The 27814-nt window shown below is 43.5% G+C and overlaps 1 protein-coding gene across 1 annotated transcript; it reads right to left on the reverse strand.

Moving 5' to 3' along the window:
- LOC124017135 (vascular endothelial growth factor C-like) lies at nucleotides 1–27814 on the reverse strand. Its single transcript, XM_046332529.1, has 5 exons — nucleotides 27779–27814; nucleotides 23164–23303; nucleotides 9908–10020; nucleotides 4449–4773; nucleotides 1–1325 (listed from the first exon to the last, which is right to left on the reverse strand). Exons 1-5 carry the CDS (start codon nucleotides 27812–27814, stop codon nucleotides 1214–1216), a joined length of 726 nt encoding a protein of 241 aa, XP_046188485.1. The 3' UTR covers nucleotides 1–1213.

Genomic DNA, 27814 nt, shown 5'->3' on the forward strand with positions numbered 1-27814 from the left:
TGCGTCTTGCGAAATTGGTGATTTATTTTCTAGTAGAAAAACATAGGAACAATACAAACACAGTTGACGTAGAAAATGACCATGAAATACTTCAGCACTATGACAAGAACTCGACCTGCTCTTGTTTAAACCCATACGGAGTGAGCACCTTCCAAACATCTTAGTAACCATTTGTCCCGATGTGTCATTCATGGTAGACTTTGAAACATCCATTCACTTGTCCAATGAGTTTTGGTCAGAGAATTAGGAGCATTCTCATACTGGTCTTCATTCTGCTGTACTGTAGATTAGATATCCTTGTCCATTTGGCTGATTAGGGTTTTCTATAGTAGTAGTATTCATTCATTGACAAGGCAGGATTCATGTATTAGTTCACCGTATCCCTTCCTTGGAGGTTTACTACTGGTGACTTGGATTCATAGGATATCCTCATCATGTCATAAAATGGTTCAAACCTGGAAAAACGTATGGCCCTGATCCTAGAACTGAGAGTCCAATGTTAGTATGGCTGGTGAGGTGGTTGACCAAAGATAAAAGTGATATATAGTATATTTTCAAGTATCTAACATAAATGTGTATGCTGTGGATGGCAGTTCAGAAATGACATACTATTTTGTGTTAATTCATATGGAAATTTGAATGACATTTTTTGTTGTGTAAATATAGCCTGCCTTATGATCATAATTGTAAGATATGTGTGTACATTAGTTATTTACAATCAGTAACTCCAATTCAATATGATAAACTAGATTAGAAATATGTTAACAATATTCAGCTTTTATTTTAAAGAGGCATCACATGATGCACACATATTGATCACAGTGTATTTTCTTGGAAAGATTGAAATTGCAATAAACAAAGAGGTTGCAAACATTTAGTGGCAATAAATTATATCATCAATATCTGACATACGAATAACAAACAAATACAAAATAACAAAAATAAGGCTTCGCCTTCAATTTCTCCCCATCCTTCAGTCTTTTCATTAGATCCTCTCGTGATATTTGGGGTTCACATCAATATGTCCATAATATTTCCCAAGTGTCACTTTATAATTCCAAAGTAGCCCACAAACTATGTGTCCTTTCAACCATTTCCCGACCTAGGTCCAGGCTAGGTACTTCTCCACACGATTGCGGCTCGCGTAGCAATAGCAATAGATTCTAATCATTATAACCGGGTAGAAGGTCAGCTGCATAATGTGAACTCAAAGTTAATCCTGTCCTCTCCAGTATGTTGGTACGCACCGGCAGACCTCCTCACTGAAGTAAAAACCTGATGCACAGCGTCGACTCCTCCGCACGTCACAAGGTGGTCTGTGGCAGCTAGGGGAAGACAAAAGACGATTCATGTTAAAGGTACATTTCCATTTTTTTTAACTTGATATTCATCATCTCCAGCATCACCCCAACATCAACATATGGGAAAATGGCGCGTTTCAATGACATCATCAACTAATTAGTTGTAAGGGGTGCGTAACTGGTGGCAGTAAAGTCAGACGCAGGAGAGCAGAACTAGGCAATAGCCGGAGCAGTTTAATTTCAAAACCAACGGCATAAAGAAAATACCAACATGGGTACAAAACCCGACACGCACCAGTAACCATGTGCACAAGCACTTACAACAAACAATACCACACAAAGACATGGGGGGAACAGAGGGTTAAATACACAACACTTAATGAGGGAAATGAGAACCAGGTGTGTCGGAAAACAAGACAAAACAAATGGAAAATGAAAAGTGGATCGACGATGGCTAGAAGACCGGTACCGCCGAACGCCACCCGAACAAGGAGAGGAACTGACTTCGGTGGAAGTTGTGACATTAGTAGACAAATAGTAGGCAAATAGTAGCCAATGCTCATAGTTGGTTAAATTCACGATGCACACCGATGATGTCATCAGGAACACTTATTTTCCTCTGTATTTTTTACTACAAAACACAGAACGTGCCATTTTCACATATATTTTCAAATATATTGATGTTGGGTTGGGCAGAAGGTGATGAATATGAAGTAGCATTTTTTGTAAATTTCCCTTTAAATCATGTAACGTGCAGGAGTTTTAACCATATACATAACCACAGGTTTAGTAGTCCATTCTGGTATACTCTTTCTTTTAATATTTGTCCTACGAGGTACAACCTCTTACTCAGTATATGTCAATTGTATGGCATCGATATCAGGAAGTCCCTCAGGCTTCTTCAGGAAATTAACCTTTTCTAGTAAGTTTGGTATCAAATAAAAACTGGAAGAAACGAAAGCTGATTCTATTCTATCGGCCGTGTTCCAGACATTGGATCCTTACTGCAGATGGATAGTCATAAATCATATTAACGTGGGGCTACAAAGGGTCACCGTAGTGGGTTGTGGGTTGTTCCTTCAGGCAGGGGGAACTAGCAGTTAACTGACAGCAGTAAGGCAGTGAAACCTTTTATTTGCAAGTGAAATATGTTGTACTATGACCAATGAACACCAAGCCCTTAACGAGGGCTCATATTGACTAACTGGGTATAGTTTATCACCCTGGCACTGGTTTTAGACCACAGGAGCAGAACTGGCAACATCACCTGAAGAGTGAGATCACTGGTAAATGGGCAGCCCTTATGTCAGTGTTTTTATCGCAGTGTAATGTGCAAGACTTGCAAGTTCATTTACAACTCTGGGCGGATTTGTATTCACAGGATTTCTCTCCTTGCAGACTTCTAAAAAATAAAGGGGCTGTCAGCTTTGAAATGAAAATGATTTATGTCTAATTTGTGTGTGAGGGCATCTGGAAAGTGAACATGTATGTCTTGCTGAAACAGGAAAGTGCCTTCCCCAAACTGTTGCCACAAAGTTGGAAGCACAGAATCATCTAGAAAGTCATTGTATGTTGAAGCGTTAAGATTTCTCTTCACTGGAACAAAAGGGCAAACCATGATAAACAGCCCCAGACCTCCACCATACTTTACAGTTGGCACTATCAATTCGTGCAGGTTGCATTTCCTGGCATCCGCCAAACCCAGATTTATCCGTCGGACTGTCAGATGGTTAAATGTGATTCATCACTCCAGAGAACGCGTTTCCACTCCTCCAGAGTCCAATGGCGGCGAGTTTAACACCACTCCAGCCGACGCTTGGCATTGCACATGGTGATCTTAGGCTTGTGTGTGGCTGCTCGGCCATGGAAGCACATTTCATGAAGCTCCCGATGAACAGTTGTTCTGACATTGCTTCCAGAGGCAGTTTGGAACTCGGTAGTGAGGGCAACCAGGGACAGACGATTTTTACTTGGTACGTGCTTCACCACTTGGCAGTCCTGTTCTGTGAGCTTATGTGGCCTACCACTTTTCTTCTAGATGTTTCCACTTCACAATAACAGCACTTACTGTTGACCAGGGCAGAAATTTGAGGAACTGACTTGTAGGAAAGGTGGCATCCTTTGACAGTGCCACGTTGAAAGTCGCTGAGCTCTTAAGTACGGCCCATTCCACTGCCAATGTTTGTCTTTGGAGATTGCATGGCTGTGTGCTCATTTTTATACACCTGTTAGCAACAGGTGTGGCTGAAATAGCCAAATCCAGAAATGTGAAGGGGTGTCCACATACATTTGGCCATGTAGGGTATATGGTACAGCAGGTCATATGAGTTTCTCTGTGTGCCAATACACATGTTTTTGAGTCCTCAATTGTACTCATCAGTTAATATAATTCATATATTCCATTGGTTCGCTGACACAATAACACTTCACTTTCTATTTGAGTCCGTCATTCTCGCTTTGTTGGCGTTCTCAATGATAGAACACGCCACAGCTCTGGATGTGCGGCCGTATACATTCTCTCCGTTACCCAGAATCTGGACGCTGGATGTCCTGAATCAAGAACATTTAGCATGGCTCTGATAGACACCAGCTGGAGAGGGTTAGTCTTACACAGGCCATGTCATTTTAGGGTTTGGCAAACACAGCTGTGGTACAGCCTTGGGGCTTTGCGGCGTGGATCTAACAGGACTTATACCTAGGTTTGCGTCCCAAATGGCACCCTGTTCCCTATTTAGTGCACTACTTTGACCAAGAGCCCTATGCCCTGGTCTCGTCTCCAGCAGATTACTGGGTTCAACTGGAACTGGAATTCCATTAATAAGTCAGGAACGCTCCAAACCACACTCTCCTCTAAGTCACTTAGTCTCTTCTTTCCACATTGATCAACAGAGAGAGGTTCTCATCCCCCCCTTCAGTCCTTCGTCTTGACTGGCTGCCTGAAATTACCAATGACTACGCTAATGTATACGGTCTGCGATGGAAATATGCGTTTGAAAAGATCTGAAAAGGTTGTCACGCTAGCAATTTGGAATGTCATCATCAGACTTATCCCTATCCTCCACTCTTTCCCTTTCTCCATGTCGTCCTCCTCCTCCTTTTCAACAATCCTTCTCATCATCATCATCATCATCATCAAGCTGCATTTACCTGCAGGTGGCCTGGTGGAACCTTTTGCCTTTCAGGAAGCACCTGTTGGGTGACTCGTTGCACTCGCAGGCACACTTGGTGCGGTTGAGCGGCTGGTGCCTGGGGCACGTCCTGGCGCAGGAGCACTGGCACGTGTCTTTATTGAAAAGCTGGTGCGGCCCACAGGACGAGGGGAGCGTCTTACACACACACTGGCACGTGTTCTTATCCAGGTAGCGGTGGGGTCCGCATGCGCCCGAGGCCCGGAGCTGTCGCCTGCAAACACACTGGCACGTCTCCTCGTCCAACTCCTTATCTGACCCGCAGACATCCGCTTCAAACGAGTCTAGAGAGATACAGGGGAGGAGATTAGATTGGAATTATACTGAACAAAAATATAAACGCAACATGCAACCATTTCAAAGTTTTACTGAGTTACTGTCCATAGGAAATTAGTCAATTGAAATAAATTAATTAGGTCCTAACCTATGGATTTCACATGACTGGGGATACAGATATGCATCTGTTGGTCACAGACGTAAAAAAAAAGGGTAGGGGCGTGGATCAGAAAACCAGTCAGTAACTGGTAACCACCATTTGCCTCATGCAGCGCGACACATATCCTTCACATAGAGTTGATCAGGCTGTTGATTGTGTCCTGTGGAATGTTATCCCACTCCTCTTCAATGGCTGTGAGAAGTTGCTGGATATTGGCGGGAACTGGAACACGCTCTCGTACATGTCAATCCACAGCATCCCAAACATGCTCAATGGGTGACATGTCTGGTGAGTAGGCAGGCCATGGAAGAACTGGGACACTTTCAGCTTCCAGGAATTATGTACAGATCATGCTGAAACACGAGGTGATGGAGGTGGATGAATGGCATGACAGGATCTCATCACGGCATCTCTGTGCATTCAAATTGCCATTGATAAAATGCAATTGTGTTCATCGTCCGTAGCTTATGCCTGTCCATACCATAACCCCACCGCCACCATGGGACACTGTTGAGCAAACCGCTCGCCCACACGACACCATACACGTGGTCTGCGGTTGTGAGCCCCGGTTGAACGTACTGCCAAATTCTCTAAAACGACATTGGAGGTGGATAATGGTAGAGAGATTAACATTAAATTCTCTGACAACAGCTCTGGTGAACAGAGCTGAAAAATGTAGCAACCTCTATATTTGTGATTGCTGCAAGATTCTTTTCCTGCTGTGAGAAACTGATCAAATTAAGATCCTACATCTGTACATAAGAAGTATATACCAATATCCTGCAGACTCAAAAGTTAGCTAGAGTTTTTGTTTGACATCACAGCAGCAAACTATTTGAGATAGATTGAATAGATTCCTGCCCTAAATTCCTCACAATATATTTTTCCCCCCAGTGGAGCAAACAGATGTTTTCTTTACAACACGGGCGAATAAACGAGAGAGAGAGAGAGAGAGAGGAGAGAGAGAGAGAGAGAGAGAGAGAGAGAGAGAGAGAGAGAGAGAGAGAGAGAGAGAGAGAGAGAGAGAGAGAGAGAGAGAGAGAGAGAGAGAGAGAGAGAGAGAGAGAGAGAGAGAGATTTGGCTGCAGTCAGGATCTAAATTCCTGTCGTTACTGTGTTTATGTGTTTGCTGATGAACAGACCCAGATTGCGATGGCAACGCATGGAGATGTTTACCACAGTGAGGTTTTCTAACCCTAACACATTAATGGACTGTTTGCTTGTATATGGGGCTGTTGTGGTGCTTCAGACAAAGAGAAAATACATTTTCACTTTGAACAAACTATCAATTCATAATATGCTTGAATATGCATAATGTTGGTTTATCATGAATCAATGTCAGTTGTCAGTTATTGAGTTGAATTTACAGTAAATCATAAATCAAGTTTGGCTTGATTTGGAACGGTCCAACAACTTTGCAATCTGAAAACAATCACAACTTTTTTTATTTTGTATTTTTGTATTTTTTTTACAGTTTTACACAAAAGATTGACACTGTGCCCGCTGACGTCGACCATAATTAACGATGTGTCGACGGTGTCTCTATGATTTTTGTCATCGTAAGGGAGGTAGTGTACTATAGTTAATGGAGCTAGAAAGGTCTCTCACGGATCTCCAGCTCCTCTGTCTTGTGTAGAGATCATTATAAGCCAATGTTCTGCTTATCTGAAGAGAGAGAGAGAGACAGGAGGGAGTAAGGATCTAGCTGCAGAGGGAGTCACCCATAACTACCATTACTTATGTGACTTGGGGCGGCAGGGTAGCCTAGTGGTTAGATCGTTGGACTAGTAACCGGAAGGTTGTGAGTTCAAACCCCCGAACTGACAAGGTACAAATCTGTCGTTCTGCCCCTGAACAGGCAGCTAACCCACTGTTCCTAGGCTGTCATTGAAAATAAGAATGTGTTCTTAACTGACTTGCCTGGTTAAATAAAGGTCAAATTAAAATTAAATTATGAGATCCCCACAAACCTTGAGACGTGGTAGAAAAAAATGTTATGTTAATTACCTCGAACACGCTCGCTCTTTCTTTCTTTCTCGCGCTAATGTCTCTTTCTCTCCCTCTCTCACGCTCTCTCTCTCGCTCTATCACTTTATGCAAGAGGATGTGATCGCAGAGATTAGGAGCGAGAGCAGTGGCAACCCTGATGCAGTCGAACCAATGAAAAACAAAACCCAGGTCTAGCTACCTCACCCGCTGTGAATGATACCGCACTCTAGATGATGGTTAAACCCGGACTGACCATAACCACGGCACAATGACATATCTGTCTCCCTAAATCAAAGTCCTAATTCCCTAGAGGAGTAATGACCCCAACTGTATATTACACAGGCGCTATAACTGTCCAGCTCTAGGGTTTTGGTGTCTGTTCCTCTGAAGACTTCAGTTGGTGTTTCATACTAACCTGGGGAGCCACTGACTGCATAGTGGATATATTCTATTCCATGGTTGCATCCCAAATGGCACCCTATATTCCCTTTAGTGTGCTTATTTTCAACTGGGCCCATAGGGCTCTGGTCAAAAGTAGTGCACAATCTAGATAATGGGGTGGCCATTTGGGATACACTGTCCCTGTGAGCAGAGCACGCATCTCTAAGCTTCTAGGTCTACCTTCTGATTGGGCCTGTCAAAGCTGGTTCGTGTGAAGAGGAAACCCAAATCAGCTCTGCTGCTCTCATATGGCTATTGCTATCGAGTCCTCTCGATGAATTATTAGTCTGTAATGTGGAAGATATAAGCCTCCCGTTGAATTATTCGTCTGTAATGTGGAAGATATAAGCCTAGCTAAATGTTTCTTTGGGTTCCAACAAATTGTAGAACATGGCAATGGGGTTGAATGATAATCAATGAGAAATTCAATGAATTGTCAGCCAGTAAATGTCATCGGATGACTGGACAATCAACCTACAGATGACCAACACCTTCTTTAATCTGGTAACTGCAGGAGAAAGCTATGCTTCGATCATGAAGTCAATATCAGCTGATGAAAAGGGGTGATCCCCATTCAACCAAATGTTGATGGCTCGATGTCCCCAATTCACCCAGATGCTTTTCAACATGAGTGAGTAAACTTTGAAGCCAAGTCTGTTAAGAGAGATTAACTTTCATGAGACAACAGAGTGATTGGCTTCCTGCTTTCAGTGCTTCATAAACATTGTGTGGCTGGGGTAGAGTGGAGTGAGGCATGGGCTTCGTTCCAAAGGGCACCCTATTCCCTACATAGTCCACTATGGGTTCTGGTCAAAAGTAGTGCACTATAAAGGGAATAGGGTTGCATTTGGGACGAAGCCATGGAATCCAGAGCTCTGGGATTCTTTCTGAATTCGTTGTTCACTCAGAGTTCTCTCTACTGCGTAGCCACATCTGCTGAAAAACAACTGCCATGTTGTGTTTTCATAGTGACAACTCACTGAGACATGCCATAGAAGATTTCAACATCTGTCTTAGAAAGAAAGTGGACTCGGGTTGTAAATAGTGTATGGGGATCACGGGTACGTTCTCGCGTGGAGTGGAATGAGTTGTTCTCTTGTTGGTGAGCTGTTGAAGAGACTCAAGTGCTGGTCTGTGTTTCTGTGAGGATTTTGAGGGCTGTTGTAGAAAACCAAGAGCACATTGTCCTTCTCTGTGTCTGTTTTTAAAAATGTATTATACTCCAGCATGTTGCTTCACTTTGTCACAGTCTTGCCATCAAAATGCCATTAATCATGCTCAACACGTTCTCTTGATTCCACATTTCAATCCACACCACAACTAGGACACCCTCAGAACAGCATAAACCTAATAATTGATAATAATATTGAACTCAAAGAGAAACATAATTCACCACATTAAGTGGTAATTCAGACTAATAAGCGGTAATTCAGTCTAATAAACTGTAATTCAGTCTAATCAGTGCTAATTCAGTCTAATAAGTGCTAATTCAGTCTAATAGACTGTAATTCAGTCTAATAAGGGGTAATTCAGTCTCATAAGTGGTAATTCAGTCTAATAAGATGTAATTCAGTATAATAAGCGGCAATTCAGTCTAATAAACTGTAATTCAGTCTAATAAACTGTAATTCAGTATAATAAGCTGTAATTCAGTCTAATAAGCGGTAATTCAGTCTAATAAGCAGTAATTCAGTCTAATAAACTGTAATTCAGTTTTATAAGCTGTAATTCAGTCTACTAAACTGTAATTCAGTATAATACGTGGTAATTCAGTCTAGTAAGCCGTAGCTAATTCAGTCTAATAAGCGGTAATTCAGTCTAATAAGTGGAAATTCTGTCTAATAAGCTGTAATTCTGTCTAATAAACTGTAATTTAGTATAATAAGCAGTAGCTCATTCAGTCTAATAAGGGGCAATTCAGTCTAATAAGATGTAATTCAGTCTAATAAGATGTAATTCAGTCTAATAAGCGATAGCTAATTCAGTCTAATAAGCGGTAATTCAGTCTAATAAACTGTAATTCAGTTTTATAAGCTGTAATTCAGTCTAATAAGCTGTAATTCAGTATAATACGCGGTAATTCAGTCTAGTAAGCAGTAGTTAATTCAGTCTAATAAGCGGTAATTCAGTCTAATAAGTGGAAATTCTGTCTAATAAGCTGTAATTCAGTCTAATAAACTGTAATTTAGTATAATAAGCGGTAGCTCATTCAGTCTAATAAGCGGCAATTCAGTCTAATAAGATGTAATTCAGTCTAATAAGCGATAGCTAATTCAGTCTAATAAGCGATAATTCAGTCTAATAAGTGGTAATTCAGTCTAATAAGCTGTAATTCAGTCTATTAAGTGTTAATTCAGTCTAATAAGCGGTAATTCAGTCTAATAAGCTGTAATTCAGTCTATTAAGTGTTAATTCAGTCTAATAAGTGGTAATTCAGTCTAATAAGCTGTAATTCAGTCTATTAAGTGTTAATTCAGTCTAATAAGCGGTAATTCAGTCTAATAAGTTGTGCAGCAGGTGCAGTATCAGCATCAGTACGAGGGCCTACTCACCCGAGTGTTGTATCTGGAGCGGGGGAGGGGTGTCGCGTTGCACCGCCATACATCTGCACAAGCGGTTGCTCCAGCTGTGGTTCTTTGGGCAGGTTTTATTGGCTACCAGACATCTGTAAGGGGAAAACAGTTATTAGCATTAGAAGAGGAGAAAACCGACAGACAGAGGCTGCTGACCAGAGCCATATGGGCCCTGGTCAAAAGTAGTGCACTATATAGGGAATAGGGTGCCATTTGGGTGGCAGTAGCTGGAGAGGAAATTCCTCACTTCGTCGACATTCATTAACCTGGCCCAAACAAAGCTATGTAGCATTTGATGTTGTTTTGGTTGTTGGATGAAATGTGACAGGGCTGGACTGGCTATTTTAAGATATATTTTGACAACTCCCACCCAGTACATCAAAGTTGGGTTTAGCAGCCCATCTAATCGCAGAGTGAGAATGAATAAGCCAATTGGCTCTGATGACATGAAACATTTCTGTCCCCTTAAAGATAAGAGGGATGCTGATTGAGTTTAGACAAACAACCATCAAAGAGAGAGGACTCTTGGGAAGACATCAATGGACAGCAATGGAAAAAAAGTCAGAAGAATATATTTGGTAGTCTAGTAAATATTGGTTAACATTGGTAAGACCCTTCACTTTAGCTTAGAGCTGTATTCATGTCTTGCGCTTCCTTTCCGTTCCACATTACACGTCCTAGAATAGAACACTTTGATTGTGAATCACTGCATAGTTCCCAGACAGAAGTCATACTTCAGAACGTGGCACTTCTTTCGCCCTTGGATCTGTCAACGCGGATGATCATTTAGGGGGAGGAAAGTGAAAAGGATCAAAACCGGAGACACTGTTTGTCGCTCTAACTCAAAGCACATGGTGTGGCTAGCACACACGTCACATGACTCTGACCCTCTTCATCTCTCTCTCTCTCTCTCTCTCTCTCTCTCTCTCTCTCTCTCTCTCTCTCTCTCTCTCTCTCTCTCTCTCTCTCTCTCTCTCTCTCTCTCTCTCTCTCTCTCTCTCAGAGTTCAGCGATCATCATCGTCTCTGTCTTCACAACCTCCACAATAATATCCTACTCACACACTTTCCATTGGCTTTCCATTGACAAAACACATTGGACAAATGACTGACCGTCGTGACACTTGCCAGACCAATATGGGTCTATTTAGTTTTTGACATTCCTGATATCATCCATTTCGGAGCCCAGTGCTCTGCTTTTTCTCATACTGTTACACATTAGGCTAGACCACTGCTGAGAATCCAGTTGAAATCACATACTGACTTTATCAGAGCCAGTGTCATGCTCCATCCATCTGTCTTTTTGCTCCGAGACAAACGCGCGGCTCGTGCTACAGTGCAACCGCCAGTGAAAGCACGGCCGCATCCCGAGCTGAACTCGATTCTGGCTGCTTTAACTGCTGTGAAAGAAAAGGGAGGGTGGAGCAGCAGGGTGGAGTTGAAATGTGTGTTATATCCAAGATGTAGTGGGGTGCATTTAAAACACGTCAACTCTACATAAACTTCACGCGGAGAAGGACAGTTGTAAGCAACATCTGATCCACGTGAATGAAACAGCAGTAGAATTGCAAGAGATTTGACACAAAAGTAAAAGGGCAATAAATCCAATGAAAATGTATTGAAGTGAATTGGTATTTACACTGAACATACTGAGGAGTATTTCTGTCTGTTTTTACAGCCCTTTTGTGGGGAAAAACTCATCCTGATTGGCTGGGCCTGGCTCCCCAGTGGGTTGGCCTATGCTCTGCCAGGCCCATCCATGGCTGCACCCCTGCCCAGTCATGTGAAATCCATAGATTATGGCCTAATGCATTTATTTCAATTGATTGATTTCCTTTTAGGAATTGTACAACTCCGTAAAGTATTTCAGCATAGTCCAACTTATCAGGTTCTTTGTAAACACACGGCAGTTTCTTCTTTTAATTAACCCCCGGAAAAAAGCAACCCTACCTCCTAAGACAATAAGCTGCATTTCAGCAGAACCAGAGATATTACATAACCTGTATACTCTAGTCAGTAGTTCCTGCCAGGCTGAGTTTATCACCACTAAGGAAAATGCACTGAAAAGAGAGCCACACTAGCTCCATTCTGCCTCTGAAGAGGGAGCCAACAAATAGCACTTAGCGCCTCTATGGAGGTTCGCTGTTGTATTCCTGTCAAGAGGGGGGAGAATATGAATGGAGCAGGTGGGAAGTTTATGGTAAAGAAAACTAGTGCATGAAATGAATTCCTGCGTTGACTTTCCGTTGTGCTACACACCAGGGTAGGTGCTGTGCTATGGAGCTGAGGCTTCCGCTGTAGCTCCTGGAACTCACACTCGAAGCTTCATGTGTTTAGGTGCAAAAATGCTAACAAACTCTACTACCCCCAGCACGGAACATTCCTAAACAGCTTGATAAGGCTGTGTTCAACGCACACTTGTGTAACTAGCCACTGTACTGTGAGTGCATGCAGGTCTAAGGCTTCATTCGACATGCAGTACAACTGTGTAAAGTGTCACAGTGCATTCAGCTGGTCAGTGAAAGGCATCCATCCGTAAGGGCAAACCCACTGTTAAAAAATGGGCCTCTGGTTAAGTAATGAGGAAATGCCAACCATACACGAGCTCCGCGAGAGGCAAACTAACGGATTGACAGGGGAGCTTAAACATTTTTTTTTCTTGATAACGTAGACCGTTTGTTTCCTCACGGTAGTGAAAAAGCAGGTCTTACCCTTCTCTGGCAGTGATTTATGACTCTCCCCCTCCAACTCAACCTCCATCTCCCCCTCAGTCTCTACATCCGTTTCCTCCTCTGTCTCCCCGTCTGCTCTGGCAGTTTGATTTAAATGGTCCAGTCATGGCAGGCAGCTCCATGAAGGACCAGGGCATCACCCCAATATCAGACCTGACCTCTAATATATCACCCCAATATCAGACCGGATCTCTAATATATCACCACAATATCAGACCTGATCTCTAATATATCACCCCAATATCAGACCCGATCTCTAATATATCACCCCAATATCAGACCTGACCTCTAATATATCACCCCAATATCAGACCTGACCTCTAATATATCACCCCAATATCAGACCTGATCTCTAATATATCACCCCAATATCAGACCTGATCTCTAATATATCACCCCAATATCAGACCTGATCTCTAATATATCACCCCAATATCAGACCCGATCTCTAATATATCACCCCAATATCAGACCTGATCTCTAATATATCACCCCAATATCAGACCCGATCTCTAATATATCACCCCAATATCAGACCCGATCTCTAATATATCACCCCAATATCAGACCTGATCTCTAATATATCACCCCAATATCAGACCTGATCTCTAATATATCACCCCAATATCAGACCCGATCTCTAATATATCACCCCAATATCAGACCTGATCTCTAATATATCACCCCAATATCAGACCTGATCTCTAATATATCACCCCAATATCAGACCCGATCTCTAATATATCACCCCAATATCAGACCTGATCTCTAATATATCACCCCAATATCAGACCTGATCTCTAATATATCACCCCAATATCAGACCTGATCTCTAATATACCACCCCAATATCAGACCAGATCTCTTATATATCACCCCAATAGCAGACCTGATCTCTAATTTACTGTATCACCCCAATAGCAGACCTGATCTCTAAAATATCACCCCAATATCAGCCCCAGCAGGCAGGGGTGCAGGGGTTCAGCCTCAGGCTGACTGTCCACTATAAAGGACAGGAGGACCCAGACCCATGCCCCTCTCCATGCCTCCAATCCATGCCCCGAGGAGCACCCCCCCACCTTTGCACCGAGCCCCACTGAGAAAGTGGACGGATGTAACAGTTAAGGTTACCCCCTCTCTGCGATTGATTGAGCCCCCTTTGTCGGGGGGTGATGGGGTGAGAGGGGTGAGGGAGTGAGACGCAGGGGTTTATCAGACACAGACGTTCAGGGAGGCCTGGGACTCAGGTAGGGAGGCATGAAGCCTCCTTCACCTCCCCCATCTCACATCCGTGCCCTCTCACCACTTCCCTTCTCTCTGCCTTCTTCTCCCCAGGTCTAAGATCATCCTGTCTTCAAATGGAGGTCCTGTCTGATATATGACCCTGGTACAACATTCTGTCATTGGAGGGCGTTGGGGTGAGTAAGGGGGACGGGCAGGCACTTTTATTATGGAAATCCCGGCAACAACAAAATTAATCAGGCCTCTTTGAGGTCAGAACCTCTGAGCCTCCGAAAACATATCTGAGACATTCCACAATTGGTGTGCTAATCACAGAAAGCATCCATATGCTTGAAAGCAGGGGTGCTACTTTCGTTTAAGAAGTGGAGGGGACATAATTCATTTAAAAAATGTATCCAGTCGGATAAACACTCCAAACAGCCTACCCGACTGCTCAGAGGCATCCACATGGTCCTAAAGCACAATGTTGCCTCGTTCTGTATCACATTCCAATGATAAAACTGTGGGGGACAAAAATGCAATTTCAGAACATGTCCCCCCCCGTACCCAGTGAAAGTTGTGCCCCTGATTGAAAGTGAAGAGTGAGCTTAGTCGACCTGATAACAAATTACAGTTAGTGGTTAGAGCACTTCAGAAAAAATCAACTGTTTTGAAATCACAAAGCATTCGTTTCAAATGCCACAATGCAAACAGATGTTGGCTTAATTAACATTTTGGGTTGATTATCTATGGAAAACAAAAACATACCCTTTCGACTATTTATTTGAAATAAAAGCTGCCATGAAACGACCCAGTGGCAGCTCTACACGTTTGAGGGACTGTCAATGTGCTTTCAATTACCATACACACAGTGGCTTAAGCAGACAACACATTCCAAAGGTCTGAACAAAGAACGAAAATCACCCTCCTCCTTCGTAGGAAGCCACGTAATCTGATTAACAACACGTGCCCTGTGCACCTTTCATAACACACAACAGACGTGTCCGTTTAGACAGCCAAGGTGTCACCCCCCTTGATAATACATAGGCTGGGGTAATCCCAGGAACATGTTAGTTCTTCTTCAGCCGGGAAACTTTGCTGCATGTGATTTGATTAACAGAGTACAACTACTGTCTATAATTCACATCAGGATAGGATTTGCATATGGTATGTGAAGGCCTCTCTTGGTATGTGTTGTTTTGATTCATATAGCAAATCAACTACTGTCTATATTTCCTATGAGGAATGGATTGGTATGTACAGGGCTTCCTCTGGAATGTGATGGATTGAAATGAATAATAACTGTGTGCATACAATAGAAGGTAGACTATGCGTTAAGGGGCCATCCACCTGATTTAGTAGCTTTTCTTATGTTAAATTGGTCTGGCGATATAGAGCATCACTGTACATAATGTTATATTTTATAGCTCTGCAGTCTTGGCGGTACCTGCTGTAATGTCATTTCCTGCTCCAATTTATGGCAGAGGTCTACAGAGTACGCACGTCAGCATTCCATATGCCAAACGTCCTCTTCTTGAATAGGTCCCCCATTAAATGTTCATCTGTAAAACTAGCTACGCATCTGTTGCAACAAAACAAATGCAATCTTTCGGAGTAGGAAGACTAGCCTCACTCAACATTTTACCCACACATACTCTACAAGCTCAAGCAAAGATATGTATATTTTAAAATTGGAGAAGCAAAGCTTCAGCAGCACATCTGTGCTGCGTCTCTTGACATCAAGCGTTTTACTGGCACTGAGGTTTTTTCTCCCCTGCCTGACTGACTGCCGCACGCCAGGATCAATGTCATCTTAGGTAACGGCTGGGGTGCCCTTTGAGCTCCTCCTTGCTCCTCTCGCTCGGCTAACGGCTAACTGTGTGCCCTGCGGTATCCCAGAGAGAGATTTGATTTTCATTTGCGCCTGTGAGTAACTCACAAAACCTCCACCCCAAAGAACAAGCAAGCGAGCGTGAAACTCTTAGCCAACTTGTCATAGTTATTACCCGTCCTTCCACCTCACTGCGGTAGCTGCCCGAGAACAGATCGGGACAACACACTCTAATATTTGACATTTGAGGAATTACACTCTCAAGTTGAAAGCATTTCTCTTCACTCTGAAGAGTAGCTCATCGCTCTCATGGTTTATTATGTCCAGTATGTGTGAGGGCAGAGAGCTCCTTCTTTGGCACTTTGTGTTAACGCTGGCAGCCTACAGACTATGTGATCAGTAGATGTTGCCATTTAGACAACAGCATTCTCCGTACGTGTATATTTATATCATGACAGAACTGGCCAACATGTATCAGACTACCATGCCGTAGCATCTCCTCGTGACTTTTCTACTGATATCAATAGGTGAGATCCTCACACATGTTGAAAGACCTGTGCTTGTAATGGTCTGTGTGTTCTGAGCATTCACAACAGTTAAGTTGTAATGGTCCGCAGAGAAACAGACCAGAGAAAGATCAGAGCTCTACTACTGGACCCACGGGTCTGTTTCAGTCTTTAGCAGCTAGCTGAATCCGCAGCCCAAACTGATAAATTATTATTAGCCCTCGCAGCTTAATTCGGTCCTATTTCTGTAATCCTGAATCATTCTGGGGATGGATTGGTCTAGACTAGACTCCATTAGGTCACTTTTAGATGTTGTGTACAGTTTTAATGCCTCTGTGTCTGCAATCAGAACATAAACTGTTGCTGCTATGTAACCACACCGCCACTGGAGCTACAGGCAGAAAGGAATGGTGGAAAGAGACACCCCTTAGTGTCAAGGCAAAGAAGAAAAACACAAGGGATGCATCCCAAATGGCACCCTATTCCCTACATAGTGCACTACTTTTGTTTGGAGCCAAATGGGCCCTGGTCGAAAGTAGTGCACTGTAAAGGGAAAAAGGGTGCAATTTGGGATGCATGCTAGCAGAACAAAGTTCTGCTCGCCGTAGGAACACATCTGCTTTTTCTTACGCGAGGAGCTGAGCGAAGCCTGGCGATGTATGAGAGAGAGAGTAGCTCACTCGCCGAGGGATGATGCATTTTCCTGCTATTGAAAATCACTCTGACAGAAGAGCAGGCAGAAAAAATGCTGTTGTAAAATATCACATAATAATAAACAGGTCTGCTGTCTCTCTCTGGAAGGTTCTGACAACTCCAGGACCAACTCGGGGTCTTAGGGGACGAACGCTGATCATTTGTCAACTTCACTCCCTCTGAAATAAGACCTTTATTCCATCATTTGATATGTGGTGATGTCACAGCCAGATAAGTCATAACTTCATAGACATCCTGAACATGGACTCTCAGCCTCTAACATATTTATTTAATTTGACTTCATCTTTATTTTACCAGGTAAATTGGCTGACAACACATTCTCATTTACGGCAACGCCATAAAGAGGACCAGGCATTTCAATCACGTCAGGTAAGATTCTATCCATTAACCACACATCGTTAAACGTTACTGCTGAACTCAAGCATTATACCATGAATAAACTTTTCCGTACCAAAAAACACTCAGTCACCTACATTGTAATTCATCGTGCTTCAACCTATCCTATTGATTGGCCCCTATGAAACGGCTTGTGCAAAACAGCCTTGTAGCATGGCTCATATCCTGCCATAGATCTTTGAGCCAGGTAGTCATGACCTGGACCTCTGGTCTCCATCCCAAATTGCGCCCTATTCCCTATGGGCCCTGGTCAAAAATAGAGCACTATAAAAGGAACAGGGTACCATTTGGAACGCAACCTTGGATCTGACTGTAGCAGGCCTCTCATCTGGGATCGATCTGCAGCTCTCTCTTGGCAATACTGTCCTCCCTGGTCGGTCACAACAACACCACAGCTTTAGGACATGGAGAACATTAGGGCATACAGATCAATGGTGTTCCAATTGCCATTGCATTGCTAGAGGAGAGTTTTTCACCTTGGGGAGTGAGTCATTTCTCGGCTTGCCGGCACATGTCAAGAACGGGCAAAAGGCTAATCCTTCAGTCTGTGGGGTTGACACAAGGGCAATAAACATTTACACTAGTCGCACTGAAACAGAGCAATGCTGAGCAGAAATAGAGAGCAAGATCCCTTGTTAGTATACTAAGAGCATGTATGAGACTTACTATTGTTCTAAACATTGTGTCACATTGTGTGTGTGTGTGTGTGTGTGTGTGTGTGTGTGTGTGTGTGTGTGTGTGTGTGTGTGTGTGTGCGTGCGTGCGTGCGTGCGTGCGTGCGTGCGTGCGTGCGTGCGTGCGTGCGTGCGTGCGTGCGTGTGTGTGGGTAAGTAAAAAAATAAAGAAATAAGAGTAGCAAGGCTATATACAGACACCGGTTAGTCAGGCTTATTGAGGTAGTATGTACATGTAGGTATGGTTGAAGTGACTATGCATATATGATGAACAGAGAGTAGCAGAAGCATAAAAAGAGGGGTTGGCGGGTGGTGGGACACAATGCAGATAGCCCGGTTAGCCAATGTGCGGGAGCACTGGTTGGTCGGGCCAATTGAGGTATTATGTACATGAACGTATAGTTAAAGTGACTATGGATATAAGATAAACAGAGAGTAGCAGCAGCGTAAAAGAGGCGTTGGGGACACACACAATACAAATAGTCCAGGTAACCATTTTGTTACCTGTTCAGGAGTCTTATGGCTTGCGGGTTAAAACAGTTGAGAAGCCTTTTTGTCCTAGACTTGGCACTCCGGTACCGCTTGCCTTGCGGTAGTAGAGAAAACAGTCTATGACTGGGGTGGGTGGGGTCTTTGACAATTTTTAGGGCCTTCCTCTGGCACCGCCTAGTGTAGAGGTCCTGGATGGCAGAAAGCTTTGCCCGAGTGATGTACTGGGCCGTACGCACTACCCTCTGAAGTGCCTTCCGGTCGGAGGCCGAGCAATTGTCATACCAGGCAGTGATGCAACCGGTCAGGATGCTCTCGATGTTGCAGCTGTAGAACCTTTTGAGGATCTCAGGACCCATGCCAAATATTTTTAGTTTCCTGAGGGGGGAATAGGCTTCATGTCTTGGTGTGTTTGGACCATTCTAGTTTGTTGCTGAAGTGGACACCAAGCAACTTGAAGCTCTCAACCTGCTCCGATACAGCACCGTCGATGAGAATGTGGGCGTGCTCGGTGCTCCTTTTCCTGTAGTCCACAATCATCTCCTTCGTCTTGGTTACGTTGAGGGATAGGTTGTTATTCTGGCACCACACAGCCAGGTCTCTGACCTCCTCCCTATAGGCTGTCTCGTTGTTGTCGGTGATCAGGCCTACCACCGTTGTATCATCTGCAAATTTAATGAAGGTGTTGGAGTCATGCCTGGCCATGCAGTCATGGGTGAACAGGGAGTACAGGAGGGGACTGAGCACGCACCCCTGGGGAGCTCCAGTGTTGAGGATCATGGTGGCAGATGTTGCTACCTACCTTCACCACCTGGTGGCGGCCTGTCAGGAAGTCCATAATTCAGTTGCAATGTTGCCTGTAATCCATGGCTTCTGGATGGGGTATGTACATACAGTCACTGTGGGGATGACATCCTCAATGCACTTATTGATAAAGCCAGTGACTGATGTGGTGTATTCCTCAATGTAATCGGAAGAAACCCAGAACATGTTCCAGTCTGTGATAGCAAAACAGTCCTGAAGTTTAGCAACTGCTTCATCTGACCACTTTTTTATAGACGGAGTCACTGGTGCTTCCTGCTTTCATTTTCGCTTGTAAGCAGGAATCAGGAGGATAGAGTTGTGGTCGGATTTACCAAATGGAGGACGAGGGACAGCTTTGTACACATCTCTGTGTGTGGAGTAGAGGTGATCTAGATTTTTTTCCCCTCTGGTTGCACATTTAACATGTTGGTAGAGATTTGGTAGAACTGATTTAAGTTTCCCTGCATTAAAGTCTCCGGCCACTAGGAGCGCCGCCTCTGGGTGAGCGGTTTCCTGTTTGCTTATTTCCTTATTCAGCTGACTGAGTGCGGTGTTAGTGCCCATATCTCTTTGTGGTGGGAAATAAACAGCTACGAAAAGTATAGCTGAGAACTCTCTAGGCAAGTAGTGTGGCCTGCAATTCATCACAAAATACTCTACTTCATGCGAGCAAAATTTAGAGACTTCCTTAGATTTCGTGCACCAGCTGTCGTTTACAAATATGCACAGACCGCCCCCCTTCGTCTTACCGGAGTGTGCTGTACTGTCCTGCCGGTGCAGCGTATATCCCGCTAGCTGAATATCCATGTCGTCATTCAGCCACGATTCCGTGAAACATAGGATATTACCGTTTTTGATGTCCCGTTGGTAGGATATTCGTGATCGTACCTCGTCTAGTTTATTGTCCAATGATTGCACGTTGGTCGAGTAATATTGACAGTAACGGCAGCTTTCCTAGTTGTCTTCTGCAGGTCTGGACGAGGCATCCGGCTCTTCTTCCACTGCGTCGCTTCCTTTTGCAAATAATTGAGATGTCTTTCCTGTGGGGTGTTTGGAGACTATCGTGTAAGTCCTTCTTGTTGTTGAAAAAATCTTTGTCTAATCTGAGGTGAGTGATCGCTGTCCTGATATCCAGAAGCTCTTTTCTGCCGTAAGATACTGTGGCAGAAACATTATGTACAAAATAATGAACAAATATCGCGAAAAAAACACATAATAACACAAATAGTTAGGAGACCGTAAAACGGCAGCCATCTCCTCCGGCGCCATCTTAGAGACTATGAATTGACAGTACATGACATGACAAGGCCAGTGAACACGTCAGTTGGCGTAGCGTTTCTTATTTCGGTTTGAAATGAGCCATTCAATTTTGGGGGCGAGGACTTTTTCCTGAACACGTGAACTGAAGCAGGTCAAACTCTGGGCCCTTGTTGATTAATCCTTAGGCTCCAGAGTTATAAATATGGCCTGAGGTTTTACCTATGAGCTCATTGTCTATAGTAAATTATAAGTATTTATGGAGTGTTGCTCTTAAGCCTGTTTGCTTGCCTTGTTCCCTGGTCTTGCTTTCCTCTCCATGGGGTGTTGACAGGCCGTCCCCACCCTGCTGCTCCTTATATCACCACTGCTACTGCTACTGTTAGTGTTACTGCTACTACTAGTCCTACTGCTACTTCTACTACTAGTGCTACTGCTAGTGTTACTGCCACTACTACTGCTACTGCTATTACTACTGCTACTACTGCTACTACTACAAATACTGCTACTGCTATTACCACTGATACTACTAGTGCTACTGCTACTGCTAGTGCTATTGCTACTACTAATGCTACTACTACAACTGCTGCTACTTCTACTGTTACTGCTTCTACTACTGCTACTGCTTCTACTACTGCTACTGCTACTATTACTACTACTGCTATTACTATTGATACTACTAGTGCTACTGCTACAACTACTGCTACAGCTACTGCTATTACTACTGATATTACTAGTACTACTGCTACTGTTACTGCTACTGCTTCTACTATTGCTACTGCTAGTGCTACTACTATTGCTATTGCTACTACTGCTGCTACTGCTATTACTACTGCAATTGCTACTGCTTGGTGGTAAACCTCTAGATACATGTACCCTACTGTAGAAGAACGACTGCTCTGGTGGAGGCTCTGGAAACAATATTGTCCCCTGACATGTTCTGGTTAGGCTAAACAGTTAACACCCCAGCTAACTCTCCTACCGCTCCCAGAAAACTACTGTATGTAAACACAGCTTAATGTACAGTACATGTGGGGGCATGAGACTGGGGGCCGGGCTAGGTGTTCGGGTCCGGGGCCAAGTCTACACTCCTCTGCTCCTCTGACGTAAACACAGCAGACAGACAAGGCTGTCTGTAGATACATCTCCCGTGTAACCTCTTGCTCACGATATACTGCAGTTTTCATAAGTTGAGGCAGGTTAAGTTATGCTTCTGGACGTTTACTGCAGGAGTAGCAACATCTCATCTTTACATCACCCAAGTGGGTGCTGCACAGGTGTGTGTATGATGGAGGAAATTACACTAACTTTAATTATGTCAAATTGATTTCAGGTCTGGTGACAGAAACGCCATCCGTTTAACTGTCCTCACTACACGTAGTGACGATGGACTCAGTCCATAATGCTCCACAGTGCACTGCCCTGCCTAGATGGAAAGTTAATCAATGTTCACTGCTGGGATTTCCTATAGTAGCACCTCTTATATCAACACACTGACAGGAAGCCTTCACAGCACAGGAACAATAGGTGTCCACATTAAATTGGCCAATATGAACCTCTATATCCGTTCAAGGGAAAATACTGTTGCTGTACAACATAAGGCAACCTCCCACTGTATTCAAAACACACACAACCCTTTCGCCACATATACTCCCAATAAAGAGAACCAGAATCCAGGAACTGACTGGAAAAACTGAGTGAGTTTGTTGGAACTGAAGACTTTTGGTTAGCATGCTGACAGCAGAGACGCTATCCTAAGTTTCTTGGTGCGAGAACGAGCTCTTTGCAGGCTTAAATAAATCCGCAACATCTTGCAAACTGTTCTTGAAGTGTATTTCCTGTCCTGTGGTGGACAATGCTTCCTTCTCACTTTCTGGGCATTTGGAAAAGTCCCTGTGACAGATATCTGTTATAATGCTTTTAGCAGTTAATTTAACAGATCCAATGTACTGGATCTGAAAACACAATGGGTAGACTGGATTGAGAATCCAGAAAAAGCCACTAGAATAGGCCTATATAATGCAGAGAAGATACTTTACAGAACTACTCCTACTATTACTATTAACCCTAACTCCTACAGGGCTAGGAGCAGATCAACATAGCTAACTTAACTATTACTATTATCCCTAATTCCTACAGGGCTAGGAGCAGATCAACATAGCTAACTTAACTATTACTATTAACCCTAATTCCTACAGGGCTAGGAGCAGATCAACATAGCTAACTTAACTATTACTATTAACCCTAATTCCTACAGGAGTAGAAGCAGATCAACATAGCTAACTTAACTATTACTATTAACCCTAATTCCTACAGGGATAGGAGCAGATCAACATAGCTAACTTAACTATTACTATTACCCCTAATTCCTACAGGGCTAGGAGCAGATCAACATAGCTAATTTAACTATTACTATTAACCCTAATTCCTACAGGAGTAGAAGCAGATCAACATAGCTAACTTAACTATTACTATTAACCCTAATTCCTACAGGGGTAGGAGCAGATCAACATAGCTAACTTAACTATTACTATTAACCCTAATTCCTACAGGAGTAGGAGCACATCAACATAGCTCAGTTAGAGGACTGGATTAAGAAAAGGAACACTTACTCTGGTAGAGATCGTCGTATGATGGAGTGTACTTGTCTGTAGGCATCCAGTTTGGACAGACAGTTGCACACGGTGTGGTTGGCAAAGCTGATCGTCACTAGGTTGTTATTTGTACTGCTGGAAACTGTGATTTCAAACAGCTAGGAGAAACAGAGAAAGAAAATTAGTCAAGTAACAGATAGTAGGACTTTCAGACAGTTTTCTTTAGTCAACATAATGGTGAAACCTACAATGAATAGTGGTTTTCAGACAGTTATGAGAGAAAATAAAACTATTATCAAGCAACTGTCAGAGATAATAGTACTTTGTAGGACCTGTATTTGTCTAGTTGATGTCTCGGCGCAACCAAACTTGATGATCAACCTTTTTGCCACAGTTTCTTTGCAGCATTCTAGTAGGGACCATTTGAGGGTTGAAGATGAAATCTAAAATCAACCAGATAAGTGGGGCTAAGAATGGGGCATGTTGTGCAACTCTAAATTCACAGACCACTGACACACAACCACACTGTGTGTAAACTCTGTAACCACAACGACAGACAACATTGAAGTGGACAGGATAGCAGCCATGGAAGAGGGAATGAGGCAAAGGGAGCTTGTTGTTATTAGTGTTGGCAGGAGCTTTCTGTATCACGCCTTGATCAATTAAAAACTACTCATTGAGGTTACTCTGTTCTAGGGCCGCATAGGGAGGAATGGAGTGGACTCAAGCAGTGATTGAGAGTGAGTCTGTGAATGGCCATTGGCCCCCAAAGCATGAATAGCAAACAAATGTCTCTGTGACTTGAATCCAGACTTTTCTTCCCTTCAATGAAACAGGTCAGTCCACATTCACTCAAAGAAAATAACAGACCACTCAATGAGGACTATAGTCCTTTAGGATGATTAAAAACTGACCTAAGCAATCACCCCGATCCACCACCTGGCAGACATGTTACCAAGACAGCAGCCAAGTCTGATTAGTCTCAGCACCTTGACATGTTCTTTGGCAGAGGCCATTCCAGCTTCCTTTTAAGAAAGAGGTAAAACCTGACAAATGCACCGGCAATAAATACTGCAACCCTTATCCCAATACATTGATGAGGTTGGGAATGGTTTATAAGTGAGGGGAATACCAAAAATACTGTAATAACGGGATGATCTGACCCCCATGCCCTAACGTCGCCCCAGAAAGTCCTCCCCGGTGACAGGGAGGGGCGCTTCCCTACCTTCCCCTACCCGCCCCTCCTTCCCATCCACACCCGGCTCCTTACAGCCGTGCTTACGCACTTATACTGCATCACACATCCCCCTCAACACACTAACCCCTCGTTAGGCTGGCAACGTACACGAGAGAGATTCCTCAAGGCGTCTTGATGTACTGTACCTGACAATGGACACTACTCGCATCTGGGGAAAGCAAGTGAGCACTACCAAAGAGCTGTCTTAAAGAACACTCCCACTGTACCCACAGAATAGTTCATTGAGGGCAGAGGAAAGAAATGCTTAAAAGATCCGTAAAATCAACTAGCGATGCTCAAATGAAATGTTATTGGTCACATACACATGGTTAGCAGATGTTAATGCGAGTGTAGCAAAATGCTTGTGCCTCTAGTACCGACCGTTCAATAATATCTAACAAGTAATCTAACAAATTTTACAACGACTAACTTACACACACAAATGGAAAGGGATGAATAAGAATATGCACAGTTGAAGTCGGAAGTTTACACACACCTTAGCCAAATACAGTTAAACTCAGTTTCTCACAATTCCAGACATTCAATCCTCGTAAAAATTCACAGTCTTACTTAGGTCAGTTAGGATCACCACTTTATTTTAAGAATGTGAAATGTCAGAATAATAGTAGAGGGAATTATTTATTTCAGCTTTTATTTCTTTCATCACATTCTCTGTGGGTCAGATGTTTACATACACTCAATTAGTATTTGGTAGCATTGCCTTTAAATGGTTTAACTTGGGTCAAATGTTTCGGGTAGCTTTCCACAAGCTTCCCACAATAAGTTGGGTGAATTTTTTGGCCCATTCCGTTTTTTGCCCACACTATTTTCTATAGACTTGAGGTCAGGTTTTGTGATGGCCACTCCAATACCTTGACTTTGTTGTCCTTAAGCCATTTGCCACAACTTTGGAAGTATGCTTGGGGTCATTGTCCATTTGGAAGACCCATTTGCAACCAAGCTTTAACTTCCTGACTGATGTCTTGAGATGTTGCTTCAACATATCCACATCATTTTCCTCCCTCATGATTCCATCTATTTTGTGAAGTGTATCAGTCCCTCATGCAGCAAAGCACTCCCACAGCATGATGCTGCCACCCCCTTCCTTCACAGTTGGGATTGTGTTCTTAGGCTTGCAAGCCTCCCCCTTTTTCCTCCAAACATAACGATGGTCATTATGGCCAAACAGTCATATTTCTGTTTCATTAGACCAGAGGGCATTTCTCCAAAAAGTATGATCTTTGTCCCCATGTGCAGTAGCAAACCATGCAGTTTTGGAGCAGTAGATTATTCTTTGCTGAGAAGCCTTTCATGTTATGTCGATATATAATTTTACTGTGGATATAGATACTTCTGTACCTGTTTCCTCCAGCATCTTCACAAGGTCCATTGCTGTTGTTCTGGGATTGATTTGCACTTTTCGCACCAAAGTACGTTCATCACTAGGAGACAGAACGCGTCTCCTTCCTGAGTGGTATGACGGCTGCGTGGTCCCATGGTGTTTATATTTGCGTACTATTGTTTGTACAGATGAACATGGTACCTTCAGGCATTTGGAAATTGCTCCCAAGGATGAGCTAGACTTGTGGAGGTCTAAAAAAAAATCTGAGGTCTTGGCTGATTTCTTTTCATTTTCCCATGATGTCAAGCAAAGAGGCACTGAGTTTGAAGGTAGGCCTTGAATAACATCCACAGGTACACCTCCAATTGACTCAAATTATGTCAATTCGCCTATCAGAAGCTTCTAAAGCCATGACATCATATTCTGAAATTTTCCAAGCTGTTTAAAGGCACAGTCAACTTAGTGTATGTAAACTTCTGATCCACTGGAATTGTGATACAGTGAATTATAAGTAACCTGTCTGTAAACAATTGTTGGAAAAATGACTTGTGTCATGCACAAAGTAGATGTCCTAACCGACTTGCCAAAACTATAGTTTGTTTACAAGAAATTTATGGAGTGGCTGAAAAACGAGTTTTAATGACTCCAACCTAAGTGTATGTAAACTTCCAACTTCAACTGTACATATAAATAAATGGATGAGCGATGGCCGTACGGGATAGGCAAGATGCAGTAGATGGTATTGAATACAGTATATACATATGAGATGAGTAATGTAGGATATGTAGTGACTAGTGATACCTTTATTAAATCCATTTATTAAATTAATTTAAGTGGCAAGAGATTTGAGTATGTATGTTGGTAGAAGCTACTCTATGTTAGTGGTGGCTGTTTAACAGTCTGAGGGCCTTGAGATAGAAGCTGTTTTTCAGTCTCTTGGTCCCAGCTTTGATGCACCTGTACTGACCTCGACTTCTGGATGATAGCGGGGTGAGCAGGCAGTGGCTTGGGTGGTTGTTAACCTTGATGATCTTTTTGGCCTTCCTGTGACATCGGGTGGTGTAGGTGTCCTGGAGGGCAGGTAGTTTGCCTCCGGTAATGCGTTGTGAAAACCGCCCTGCGGTTTGAGCCTTGTGGTTGTGGGAGGAGCAGTTGCCATACCAGGTGGTGATACAGCCCGCCAGGATGCTCTCGATTGAGCATTTGTAAAAGTTTGTGTTGTGTTTTCGGTGACAAACCAAATTACTTCAGCCTCCTGAGGTTCAAAAGGCGCTGCTGCGCCTTCTTCACCACACTGTCTGTGTGGGTGGACTATTTCAATTTATCTGTGATGTGTACGCCGAGGAACTTGAAACTTTCCACCTTCTCCACTACTGTCCTGTCGATGTGGAGGGGGGATGCTTCCTTTGCTGTTTCCTGAAGTCCACAATCATCTCCTTTGTTTTTTTGAAGTTGAGTTAGAGGTTATTGTCCTGACACCACACTGACAGGGCCCTCACCTCCTCCCTGTAGGCTGTCTCACCATTGTTGGTAATCAAGCCTACCACTGTAGTGTCGTCTGCAAACTTAATGATTGAGTTGGAGGCGTGCATGGCCACGCAGTCATGGGTGAACAGCGAGTACAGGAAAGGGCTGAGAACGCACTGTTGTGGGGCCCCAGTGTTGAGGATCAGCGGGCTGGAGATGTTGTTTCCTACCCTCACCACCTGGGGGTGGCCCGTCAGAAAGTCCAGGACCCAGTTGCACAGGGCGGGGTCGAGACCCAGGGTCTCTAGCTTAATGATGAGTTTGGAGGGTACTATGGTGTTAAATGCTGAGCTGTAGTCTATGAACAGCATTCTTACATAGGTATTCCTCTTGTCCAGATGGAATAGGGCAATGTGCAGTGTGGTGGCGATTGCGTCGTCTGTGGACCTATTGAGGCGGTAAGCAAATTGGAGTGGATCTAGGGTATCAGGTAGGGTGGAGGTGACATGATCCATGACTAGTCTCTCAAAGCACTTCATGATGACAGAAGTGAGTGTTACAGGGCGGTAGTCATTCAGCTCAGTTACCTTTGCTTTCGTGGGAACAGGAACCATGCTGGCCAT

The sequence above is a fragment of the Oncorhynchus gorbuscha genome, unplaced genomic scaffold, assembly GCF_021184085.1.
Source record: "Oncorhynchus gorbuscha isolate QuinsamMale2020 ecotype Even-year unplaced genomic scaffold, OgorEven_v1.0 Un_scaffold_167:::fragment_2:::debris, whole genome shotgun sequence".
Classification (NCBI taxonomy): Eukaryota; Metazoa; Chordata; class Actinopteri; order Salmoniformes; family Salmonidae; genus Oncorhynchus; species Oncorhynchus gorbuscha.

Bases quoted from the DNA above. Each gene is read 5' to 3' on its own strand.
- LOC124017135 (XM_046332529.1), bottom strand. From the start codon at position 27,814: ATGGCCAGCATGGTTCCTGTTCCCACGAAAGCAAAG. The intron at 23,304-27,778 runs GTAACTGAGCTG...TGTTTCTCCTAG, and splicing joins CTGTTCCCACGAAAGCAAAG to CTGTTTGAAATCACAGTTTC. The intron at 1,326-4,448 runs GTAAATGCAGCT...GTCTTCCCCTAG, and splicing joins TTCCACCAGGCCACCTGCAG to CTGCCACAGACCACCTTGTG.